Source organism: Sphaeramia orbicularis, chromosome 8, assembly GCF_902148855.1.
Source record: "Sphaeramia orbicularis chromosome 8, fSphaOr1.1, whole genome shotgun sequence".
In the NCBI taxonomy this organism is placed as follows: Eukaryota; Metazoa; Chordata; class Actinopteri; order Kurtiformes; family Apogonidae; genus Sphaeramia; species Sphaeramia orbicularis.
This window is the reverse complement of record NC_043964.1, coordinates 12,373,065-12,386,312: the sequence shown is the minus strand read 5'-3', so window position 1 is coordinate 12,386,312 and position 13,248 is coordinate 12,373,065. Positions and strand designations below refer to the sequence as shown.

The window sequence follows — 13,248 nt, the reverse complement described above, 5'->3', positions numbered from 1 at the left end:
CACCCCCACCCCCCCTTCCCAGCAACTTATGTGAATTTATATCTACAAAGAAATAATCAATAGAATATTTGACATTGAAAATAATCATTATTTCAGCCTAAATATGATCAGAAAACATACATGTACTTGTTTTAATCTCATGTCCTGCATGAATTTTTATATGTGTGTTATTTTTGCCCAAAAGTCACTTGACTCAGGATATAAGATTATCATTCAAGGAAAATAAATGCATATGATCAAGACCCCTCCAGTACAAGAGATATATAAGAGCCTCTGGGCCCCCATGTACCACCCACTGGAGTAAATGTCACATCCTGAAAAAAATCAAGACCTTCCTCAGAAATGGAATCAGCTAAAAGGTCCATAAGTACAATTCCTGGTACGACTGGTATCAGTGATATGCTTTAACCTTTACGTTGATTTTCTACTTTTTAATGCCATGTGATCTACTGCACTACCTTCACCCTGGTCTGAATGCACTGTCCATACTATCAGTGGAAAAGACACTCGTCAGGGACATGCCTGACTTTAACAATAGAGTCGTAGAAAAACGTGCATGTTTGAAGGATGGATGGATGAAATTTACATTTGAAAATACATGACTGAAAAAACATACTGTTTACTTTTATTACCCCGCCCACCGAACAGGAGGCAAGGGATAGTGTTTTTGGTTTGGTTTGGTTTGGTTTGTTTGTTTGTTTGTTAGTTTGTTTGTTTACACTGTAGCAGCAAACCTATTGGTTGAATTCATACCAAATTGGGTTTATAGATTGCCAGTGACCCAGAATAGATCTCATTACATTTTGGGAACAGAAGGTCAAAGTTCAAATTTTTTATGTGTTTTTAAAATCTTTTTTTTTTTTTTTTCCCCCGTTTACTTAAAATGGGCAAAATTTCACATGTCTGTAGCCGCAAAACTATTGGTTAAATTCATACCAAGTTGGGTTTATAGATTGCCAGTGACACAGAATAGATCTGATTACATTTTGGAAACAGTAGGTCAAAGTTCAAATTTTTTATGAATTTTTCTATTTTTTTCTCCCATTTACTTAAATTGGGCAAAATTTCAAATGTCTGTAGCAGCAAAACTGTAGGCTGAATTCATACCAAATTGGGTTTCTCAATTGCCAGTGCCCTAGAATACATGTCAATACATTTTGGGAAAAATAGGTTGAAGTTTAAATTTTTTATAAATTTTTCAAAAAAAATGTCCCCCATTTACTTATAATGGGTGAAAAATTCACATGTCTGTAGCAGCAAAAGTATTGGTTGAATTCAGACCAAATTGGGTTTATAGATTGCCAGTGACCCAGAATAGATGTGATTACATTTTGAGAAAAGTAGGTTAAAGTTCAAATTTTTTAATGAATTGTTTAAAAAATTTTTTCCCTTCCATTTACTTACAATGGGCGAAATTTCACATGTCTATGAAAATGCCAATTTTGTTTCAATGTACTTCAAACTTGGCACATACATAGAGGCAGTTAATATGCTGACATCAGCACATGCATAGACATGATGACATCAGCTGGATCGATGCCAAAATAAGCTACAATACGTGCGAGGGGTGGGGTTTGTTGTTTGTTTTACTTGAGATCCCATTGGTCTGTATGTGGAACCTGAACTAAAATCATTTTGACAGCCTTTACTGTTAATATCTTCAGTTTAATTTTTACGCTTTCATCCCGTGGGCTGGATTGGAACCTTTGGCGAGGCCTCATGTTTGACATCCTTGTTACCTCTGCCAAGGAGGTCATGTTTTTGCCGACACTGGTTTGTTTGTTTGTTTGTTTGTCTGTCCATGTGCAAGATAACTCAAAAAGTTATGGACGGATTTGGATGAAAATTTCAGGAAATGTTCAAACTGGCACAAGTAACAAATTGTAACCCTGAAATATTGTTTGTCTCACCGGGGCTGTGGGTAAGGTGCGTTACAATGGTATTCTTGGTGTTGATATGTTTTGCTATCTTCCGTGCTAATAATCACCAAACGGCAGGACAGTTTCAGCCTTTATTATTTCAGCTTTATTGTCAGCAGCTCACGACAACATACACTGCTCATGCTCCACCACGGACATAACTCTCGTGTCACGCCAAAACAGGTCGTACCACAAACAATAGGCAGGAACCAAAATATTAAGAAAGGCAAGAAGAAACATAATAAAAGAATATATAATATAAATTGAATAAATAATTAATGAAATAATATGTAAATTACAACATAAACAAATTTCAAAATAATAAACAAAAATTAATGATTTGGAAATAAAATAATATTCAAATTAAATATTACAAAATGATTACATTTTGGTGGTGGTGGTGGTGGGGGGCACAGTGGCCCACTGATCTGCCTTGGTGGTGGAGGTCTGCGCTCTCCAAGTGCTTTTCCAGTTCTATCTGTTCCTGACGGTAGAATAACATGTCATTTCATCGGGTGTTAACAGTTGTGTGTCTCTTAACCTGTGTTGACAAAACTGCATTCCTCGCGCTTCAATATCTCCATGGCGACGCAACAAAAGGGGAAGTGTGATTCTTTTATAATTTTTGTGACTTGCTTTATGTTAAACCTTGACCTCCTGATGCAGGTTATATAACTTTCTGTGTCACATAAACACACACACACACACACATATATAGCATCACATTGGTATTCACTGCAGCACATTCACTTCAGAGCTGAAACTTCAATGGAATAAAAGGGCGAATGTTCGTGTTGTGCCAGGGCATGTGTGATCCGGGTCACTTTATCCCTCTTGTTTCCTACGTCTGCAGATCATGTGGTGTGTGAAGAAGAGTTTAAGTACGCCATGCTGGCTTTAAACTGCGTGTGCCCCGGTACCTCCACTCTCATCACTCTATTGATCCACTCCTCCAGAGGACAGTGAGTTCACTCGCTTTCGTCCTGTCTTGTCTCTTATTTTTTATTCAGATGTTCACACTCTCAGTCAGATATGGAGCAAATGTTCCTTTTTTTTCTTTCTCCTCACTGCCAATCAACTTGTGTATTTTTTTCAGAACGGCTCCGCAAGAAGCCTTCAAGCAACGTGTCGGAGCCTTTCAAGCCCTCAACAGGTACAATACATGTGATCTGTTTTTAGAGGAAACACACTCACCCAAATCCACCTCTGAGTTTACGCATTGATGGCCTTTCTGCATCCGTTATGTGCACCAAGTATCATCTCTGACACTTTAAAACTTGATTTAACCCTTTAACCCCTGAGCAAGGTTATAATAGTTTTGGATTTTTCATTATATTTTAGTTTTATTTAGTTTTGACTTTTTTTTTTTCTCTCTAATTCGGTTAGTTTTAATTCGTTTTTAGAGCAGGTTTGCTAGTTTTTATTGGTTTTTGTTATTTTCTAAATGCTTAGTTTTAATTTTTTTTATATTTTTATCTTCTTCTCTGTCGTATTCAAATAAATCCCAGACAGGACTCTGCTGCTTTCGCCCAGCTTTAGTCTCTATGTTTCCAGGTAGAGTGGGGACCAGAAGATGACTGTAAACCACAAGTGATGAGAAGTGACGGACCGTTAAATATCATATGGTGCCAGCAGCTAAAATTGTTTGAGGGAAATAAATCGATTTCGTATAAATCCGACATTGACAAAAGACGAAAACGAAGGGAATTTTATCCAGAATTTTTATACGTTATAGTTAGTTTTATAAGCACACAATACAGTTTCAGTTAGTTATCTTTTTTTTTTTTTCTTTTAATTATAGTTTTTATTTCATTTCAGTTAACGAAAACGTTTTTGCAATTCTAGTTTTCGTCATTTCGTTAGTTTTCATTAACGATAATAACCTTGGCTCTGAGACATTATTCCAGGTAAACGTTGCTGTTAGGGATGGGAATCGAGAACCAGTTCTTTTTGAGAACCGGATCCCAGTAGTTCGATTCCTTGGAATGTTTTGCCTTCCTGCTTAATGATTCGGCTCATCGATTCCACCTTATTTATTTATTTAGTTATTCATTTATTTATTTCAAACATGCAAAGAAACAAAATAAAACAAAATAAAGCAAATTAAGACAAAATAATAATAATAATAATAATAATAATAATAATAATAATAATAATAATAATAACATTTAAATGGACAGAATCTATCTTTAAGCACATACAAGTCTGAATATTGCATGGTCGAAAAGGAGTAGGACAAAGTATAAACTTATTTAATCCTACCCCTCAGTGCTTTTACACCTTTATCATTAACTTAATACAACAATCAAACAATACTATTTTCCTAATTTTAGCATCGAACCACAGCAATCCATAATGCAGTAACTGAATTATTCACAACAAATTTGTTCATGTCAGTACAGTCATACAAACAGACTCAACAATTCAACCATTTTGTTCAATAATTACAGCAGATTTATCAGTACAACAGCCCTCATTGTCATTGTTAAATACTGTACCTCTCAAGAATCAATTCTTTATATCTTTTTTATAAATTATCTTTTTTTTTTTCATTGCACATGCGTGATGACGTCACACATACGCTGCATTGCTTTGGTCAGAATGTAGCCAACCTGGCGTTGAGGCAGGAATGGTCTAAAAAGACGACACCAGGTCCACTTGTAACACTGTCGAAGCTTCCATTTCTTCAAAAGGGTGGAATCCCTCTAGTATGATCAAATATTTGTCCACAGTATGGGATTTCCGGGATACCTGTTTTTTTTTTATCTTATAATTTAATCCTGCTTTTAGATGTAAAGCACTTTGGGCTTCGTTATGTTGTTGTAAAGTGCTATAGAAATAAACTTTTATTTGATTTGATTCATTTACAGCAGCGGTTCTCAACCTTTTTCTGTCGGGCCCCCCTTTGGAGGATGAAAAATCTCCAGCCCCCCCCCAACCTCAGCAACATTGTAACAGTGGTGCAATTATAACTTTTATTGAAAGGAACGTCAATATTGTAACAATACTTTTTGCTTTTCCTTGAATAATTTGTTGTTCAAATTAAAAATAACTTAGATTTTTACTTGAACAATAAAGATAAACTCAACCAGACTGCTCCGAGACCATATTCTTCCAAATAAAAGTTGGAAATGCGCAATTATCTTACAACTATGACAATAAAGTTACTTTTTTTAGAACAACAAACAAATTTTGGCAAAATTTGCCAAATCTGCCAAATGCATAAACATAAGATGAAAATTTTAACAATATCAGTGGCTGCAATGAGCCTGTTTCCATTGCACATCTCAGAACATTAAAGTGCAAACTGTACAAACGGTGCAAAAACAGAAACATTCCACATTTTTCTTTTCCAGTTCAGTCCTTGTCCATTGTCCAAACCTAAACTCTTTGTCTAGTCTAGTGACAGATCACCATGGCAGTAGACTGGTTTGGTGGACGTCCCTAAAATGAGTCCAGGGTGCTCCAACACTAAAATATTAGTTCCACCTGCTACATGTTCTAACCTGAAGGAGAAGAAAAAAAAAACAACCACCCAGGAGAGATCCCATGCCCCCCCCGGCACACCTTTGCGCCTCCCCTGGGGGGCCCGCCCCACACTTTGAGAAACACTGATTTACAGGAATGTCACATATTTGATTCGCCTCTTAGCGACGCTTGTGAATGTAGCAGCAGAGTGAACAACGGGCCCAGTTCTGGTTCTGCTGCGGGCAACAAATGTCGTACCCCCTCAAATACAAGTTTCCGAAGGTAGGGAAAAGGAAACGAGGTGCACAACAATGGGAGATGAGCCGAGTTGAACTGGTTCCACATGTGGCAATAGAGGAATTACAGGGGTTGGACAAAATAATGGAAACACCTTAAAAAATCAACAAAATATAATTTAATATGATGTAGGTCCGCCTTTTGCGGCAATTACAGCCTCAATTCTCCGAGGTATTGATTCATACAACTTGTGAATTGTTTCCAAAGGAATTTTAAGCCATTCTTCAGTCAGAATACCCTCCAACTCTTTTAGAGACGATGGCGGTGGAAATCGACGTCTTACTTGAATCTCTAAAACTGACCATAAATGCTCAATAATGTTGAGGTCTGGGGACTGTGCCGGCCATACGAGATGTTCAATTTCATTAGAATGTTCCTCATGCCATTCTTTAACAATTCTAGCTGTATGGATTGGGGCATTATCATCTTGAGGTGAAGGTGTTTCCATTATTTTGTCCAACCCCTGTAGTAAAGCGCCTTTAGTTTCATTTTCACTGTACCTCTCCCCCCCAAACCGGGCCCAGCATCATCTGTTATTATCATTTGTACATACTGTATATGTTATATTTTCTGTGCAGAGATGAAAATATAAAAAACAGTTAATGCAAACACACCCGTTTGTACTCTTTATTCCCTCACCCAATGATAATCGATAAGAGAATCAATAATGAATCGCATCGATAAGCAAAAATGATAATGGAATCAGAATCATTAAATTCTTATCGATTCCCATTCCTAGTTGCGGCTGTGAATTTGTGTCTGTTTCAGTGTCATAAAAGCTGCTGTGAGTATGTGCTTTTGTGCATAAAACAATAATAGAATCATTTTAGAAAATCTATAAAAATGACTAAAAGAATAAACAGTCCTCCAGATGGTACCACACTACAGATGTTTTCAATTAGAGATTTAGCGTTAATTTTTCGGTAATTTTTGTTGGCGTAGGTGCATTCTGGTTCGGCAGCATTCCCTTTTGTGGATATTTTGGAACATCATTACCCATTTAACCCTTTAACCCCAGAGACATTTCAATTTGTATCTGTTTCAGGTTCATAAAAGCTGCTGTGAGTATGTGTTTGTGTTCCTTTTCTTCGGCAGTTTTATTTTACTGTGTTTTTTAATTTCAATTCAATTCAATTCAACTTTATTTGTATAGCCCAATATCACAACAAGGTTATCTCAAAGGGCTTTACAGAGTCAGTTAGAGTAAACAACAGTCAAATGAACAGCAAGAAAATGAGTAGTGTCCAGGGCATCCCCCGTCCTTAGACCCTCCTTCTCGGCAAGGAAAAACTCAAAACCCAGTGGGAAAAGGGAGAAACCTCGGGGAGAACCACAGTGAAGGAGAGATCCACTCCCATGGACGGACAGGCTATAGATGCACCAGGACTGATGGACGTCCATTTGCAGATGTAGTTCTAGTCTACAAGGATGCAGTAGGGTGGACACATGGGGGGTCCATCCCGCTGGATGAGACAGGCAGGGGCGAGGAGGCCCATCCACAGTGGTGAGGCCGAGGACGTCCATCCAGACAGGTGGGGGAGGGGGTCAGGACACAGGACAGGGCAGGACACAGATGGGTCAGCGCAGATCCTGCCATCATTGGCTCCCAAGTGGTTACAACTGAAAAAGTAGCCACTCCCCCGGAGGGGAGTGGGGAAAGGGGACATCGGGTGAATAGCACTGCACAAACTAAGTTGGCTAAATATTAAAAATATAAGTGCAGACCAGAATGGTACGTAGAACCAGAAACAGGAGATAGGACTCAGTTTTAGGGTCAAAACAGGTGGAATAACAGAAAAAAACAAAGAGAGGAATTGAATTTTGATAGGTTTTTTACTAAATAAGGCACTCAGAATGTACATCAAAAAAGAGATTTAGGATGTTGAACATGAACTGTGAACTGAAACACATTCAACAACAATAAATATTTGAATTTTGGCTCAGTAGTTTTTGTTTTTGGCATCTGGTTGAACACTAGAAGACAGTCAGAAGACAGTTACACAGTCAAAACTCAGTAAAGACACAGTAAGAAAATAAATAAAATAAAATAAAAATAATAATAATGATGATGATGATGATGATGATGATGATGATAATAATAATAATAATAATAATAATAATAATAATAATAATAATAATAATAATGATGATGATGATGATGATGATGATAATAATAATAATCATATTATAAATAAATAAATAAATAAATAAATAGATTTAAAAAAAAAAAAAAAAAAGGAAAATCACCATAACACTAGAAACAACAGTAAAAACACAAAAACACAAGGAAAATGCAGTTTAAAAAAAAAAAAAAACAAAAAACTGTCAATTTTTTGTAGTAAGTCAGTCTCACTCACTGCTGTGTGTTTTACCCCCCCCCCCCCATTCAACAGGTAGCAGGGGCATGCACTGAGCATGCTCAGAAGTCTATGGAAAGAACTAGGTCTATTCTATCAGCACGTTTACAAATTTTAACTATAGAGCAAACAGTTTGATTTTTATGAATATTTAAAATAAATCATACATTACGAATGATCACCACAGACACATCAGGGGTTAAAGGGTTAAAGAGTTTTGTTTTGTTTTTTTTTCTAAAGTAAGGTTACTAAGTTTTTTATGTGGCAAGAAATAGGTCACACTATGATAAAAATGAAATGATAAGCATTTGTGTTGAAAGAATTGTGGGGGGAAAAAAAGGAAAAAATATAAAAAGCAGTGACTAAAGTGAGGCCAAAAATAAAAGCACTAACAATAAAACTGTTGGATAGTGAAGCTGGTTTTGTGGAGAGATTGTTCTCCATAAACAACAGAACCAAAAAACAACATAATCACAAATACACAGTAGCACAGAGAACTATAATCATAAAAAAACACTGTGTAAACCATGACTTAGAAATGTTCAAAATAAGAATAACTGTGATTCTGATGGCTTCAAAGTGGTAATAATTTCATCAGAATAAAAAAAACAAACAAAAAACAAAACAAAAAAGACAAATCTATAAAAAATAAAGCATTCATTACAGCCTTTATTTGCTTCTTAAAGTATTCATACATCTGCACTTACATAATATAAATAACATCGCTGTTTTATGCAAATCAGTTTTTGGTGACAGCAACAAAAACTAAACATTATCAACATTTCGCTGTCTTTTCTCTACGGTTCAATCTCCCTTTTTGCTTTGTTTGTTTATTTGTGTCACATCTTTTCTGTCATTTTCATCCTGTTATGTTTGTCTAGGGTGAAATTCAATGAATAAAACATGGACTCATGTGATCTGTGTTAATGTCTGAGCCCTTTCAGTTGTAAACGGTGATGCTATATTAAAAATCATCAATAATTCCACTCAAGTGCATTAAAAGCAAAGTTCATAATGAATAATATCTGCTTTCCACAACTTGCTCTCTCTCTCTCTCTCTCTCTCTCTCTCTCTCTCTCTCTCTCTCATTTCCTGTTTGCCTTCATTACTTTATTTCTGTTGTTATGTCTCTTCTTCACTGGTTTGTCTCCATCTGGACATTGTCCGTCCCATTCTTTGCCATTCGTCTTTTTTTTTCTCTGCCAAAGGGGATTAAAAATGATTAAAAAATAAAATTATACCCACTGTGTTTATCTAGTGTTTATGCTTAATTGCTTATTTTTGGATATACGTCTCATAGGGGGCATAGACACTTTATACGATCATATGACACTGTAAATTTGCGCTGTTTGTTTTGTTAAATTGAGTCGACATATTCGTCTGTTATTGCCAAACGACATATACCTCTGTGGTGATTAATCCTCCATTAAAGCTGTTTTGTGCGGTGGCCCAGAGGTGCAACAGCCCAAAAAATTATCCACTACAAGAAGAAAAAAAAGACAACAGCTCAAAATATTATCCATTCTCAGAAAAAAAAGACAACAGCTCAAAATATTATCCACTATAAGAAAAAAAGAGAACATACCAAAAAAATTATCCACTATAAGAAGAAAAAGACAACAGCCCAAAAATTATTCACTCTAAGAAAAAAAAGAGAACAGACCAAAAAAATTATCCACTATAAGGAAAAAAAGAGAACAGACCAAAAAAATTATCCACTATGAGAAAAAAAGAGAACAGACCAAAAAAATTATCCACTATGAGAAAAAAAGAGAACAGACCAAAAAAATTATCCACTATGAGAAAAAAAGAGAACAGACCAAAAAAATTATCCACTTTAAGAAAAAAAAGAGAACGGACCAAAAAAATTATCCACTATAAGAAAAAAAGAGAACATACCAAAAAAAATTATTCATTATAAGGGAAAAAGAGAACATACCAAAAAAATTATCCACTATAAGAAAAAAAGAGAACAGACCAAAAAAATTATCCACTTTAAGAAAAAAAGAGAACAGACCAAAAAAATTATCCACTATAAGAAAAAAAAGAGAACATACCAAAAAAATTATCCACTTTAAGAAAAAAAAGAGAACAGACCAAAAAAATTATCCACTATAAGAAAAAAAAAGAGAACAGACCAAAAAAATTATCCACTATAAGAAAAAAAAGAGAACATACCAAAAAAAAATTATCCGCTTTAAGAAAAAAAAGAGAACAGACCAAAAAAATTATCCACTATAAGAAAAAAAGAGAACAGACCAAAAAAATTATCCACTATAAGAAAAAAGAGAACAGACCAAAAAAATATCCACTTAAGAAAAAAGAGAACAGACCAAAAAAATTATCCACTTTAAGAAAAAAAAAGAGAACAGACCAAAAAAAAAAACAAAATTATCCACTATAAGGAAAAAAAGAGAACATACTAAAAAAAATTATCCACTTTAAGAAAAAAACAGAACAGACCAAAAAAATTATCCACTATAAGAAAAAAAGAGAACAGACCAAAAAAATTATCCACTATGAGAAAAAAAGAGAACAGACCAAAAAAATTATCCACTTTAAGAAAAAAAAGAGAACGGACCAAAAAAATTATCCACTATAAGAAAAAAAGAGAACATACCAAAAAAAATTATTCATTATAAGGGAAAAAGAGAACATACCAAAAAAATTATCCACTATAAGAAAAAAAGAGAACAGACCAAAAAAATTATCCACTTTAAGAAAAAAAGAGAACAGACCAAAAAAATTATCCACTATAAGAAAAAAAAGAGAACATACCAAAAAAATTATCCACTTTAAGAAAAAAAAGAGAACAGACCAAAAAAATTATCCACTATAAGAAAAAAAAGAGAACAGACCAAAAAAATTATCCACTATAAGAAAAAAAAGAGAACATACCAAAAAAAAATTATCCGCTTTAAGAAAAAAAAGAGAACAGACCAAAAAAATTATCCACTATAAGAAAAAAAGAGAACAGACCAAAAAAATTATCCACTATAAGAAAAAAGAGAACAGACCAAAAAAATATCCACTTAAGAAAAAAGAGAACAGACCAAAAAAATTATCCACTTTAAGAAAAAAAAAGAGAACAGACCAAAAAAAAAAAAACAAAATTATCCACTATAAGGAAAAAAAGAGAACATACCAAAAAAAAATTATCCACTTTAAGAAAAAAACAGAACAGACCAAAAAAATTATCCACGATAAGAAAAAAAGAGAACATACCAAAAAAAATTCACTATAAGGGAAAAAGAGAACATACCAAAAAAAATTATCCAGTGTAAGATAAAAGGACAACAGCCCAAAAAGTATCCACTATAAGAAAAAAAAAGTAGAACAGCCTGCTAAAGTCTGCTATAATATTATTACCTTATCTCACTCCGTTTCAGTCTGTTTCAGGCTTTTGTGTAACATAGTCCTGTTAGGCCTTGTCATGCAACTTTTGTGTAGCACAGTGATAACAAACATGGAGCAAAAAAAAAAATTGAAATTCCTTGTTAAGTTTGGGAGGAGCCCCACAGAGTGTTGAATAAAAATAATCAGAAACACTGCTTGGTACAGCTTATATTTTGTTTGCTGCTTATGTCAACACTTATGTGAAAAGCAACATAATATAACTAAAACACTAACCACTGATTAATTCAAGCTCATTTTTGTTGAAGTTAAATTTAGCTATTAGATGTATCATAACATTTGTGACACACTAAAAAAAAAATCTCTTTTTATGCATGTATCAGTGTTACAGTGTTTTAACCACCGAACTTTTCCGACACTTTGTGAATATAATGAGGCTGAAATCAAAGCTTCCACTTGGGTGGTGAAGTTTAAGGAAAGACTCCAGGATTTGGTTTAATTAAAAAAGGAAAGTCTGTCAAGATGAGGTTAAAAAAAAAGATTCACTATGTATTTATCATGGAAGATAGACAGGGTTAGGGTAAGATAAGAGAAAAGAATCTGGTATTATTCCTGCATCGGGGACATTTACAATGAGGAGAAAGTTATATTAAAGATGGTAAGGAACAGAGATAAGAGTGTGTGTCCACCACCCTAAATCTAAAGCCCACACACTCCTCTGGGTCCAACTCACATTTTATTGATCACAGAAAACCTTTCAGCCCTCTTAGCCTTTGTCAAGATTAATCAAAAGTATGAAGTCCCAGAGGAGCTGAAATATCAATAGTCTATCAATAAAATGGGAAGTGAAGCAAAGTCTGTGTGGAGGATCTTTGTGTTTAACATTTAAGTGAGACCTGCAACTCACACACATCAACAGGATACTGTGAATGTGTATGTGTGTGTATATGTGTGTATATGTGTGTGTGTATGTGTATGTGTGTGTATATGTATATGTGTATGTGTGTGTATGTGTGTATATGTGTATGTGTATGTGTGTGTATATGTGTGTGTATATGTATATGTGTGTGTGTATGTGTATGTGAATATCATCCATTATATACAAACATATCCATCAAAACCAACTCCTGCCAATAACAACAAAAGTAATGAAACTATCAGTGACAAATAATACGATATCATCAATAAGGAAATATACATGTTCACACTGTTACATAGTACATTGCCTATTCTATTCTATTCTATTCTATTCTATTCTATTCTATTCTATTCTATTCTATTCTATTCTGTTCTGTTCTGTTCTGTTCTGTTCTGTTCTGCTCTGCTCTGCTCTGCTCTGCTCTATTCTATTCTATTCTATTCTATTCTATTCTATTCTATTCTATTCTATTCTATTCTACTCTATTCTATTCTATTCTATTCTACTCTTTTCTGTTCTATTCTATTCTACGCTATTCTATTCTATTCTATTCTATTCTATTCTATTCTATTCTACTGTACTCTATTCTGTTCAGTTCTATTTTTTCTATTCTATTCTATTCTATTCTATTCTATTCTATTATACTGTACTCTATTCTGTTCTGTTCTATTTTTTCTATTCTATTCTATTCTATTCTATTCTATTCTGGTAACTGCTGTAAAGATGAGAGAAGATGAGAAAACAAACATCTTCTATCTCTATCTGCCTATTTTTTATTTTTTATTTTTTATTTTTAAATTTACTGTTGGTCATAACTTCGTCGGAGCGGCAAAAACTCTCTGAACGTATGAGAAAATAGTTCTTCACATTTAAAAACAGTCTTTTTTTTTTTTATTTTTATTTTTAAAAATTTATTATTTTTTATGAGTATCTA

General features: G+C 34.2%; 1 protein-coding gene across 1 annotated transcript in view; it reads left to right on the top strand.

Annotated features, from left to right (window-relative positions):
- LOC115424997 (potassium channel subfamily T member 2-like) overlaps window positions 1-13,248 on the top strand; it is a 207,578-nt gene that overhangs the window by 151,301 nt on the left and 43,029 nt on the right. The window contains 2 exon segments of the mRNA XM_030142425.1: window positions 2,773-2,881; window positions 3,016-3,072. Of these exon segments, the coding sequence (XP_029998285.1) occupies window positions 2,773-2,881; window positions 3,016-3,072 (166 nt within the window).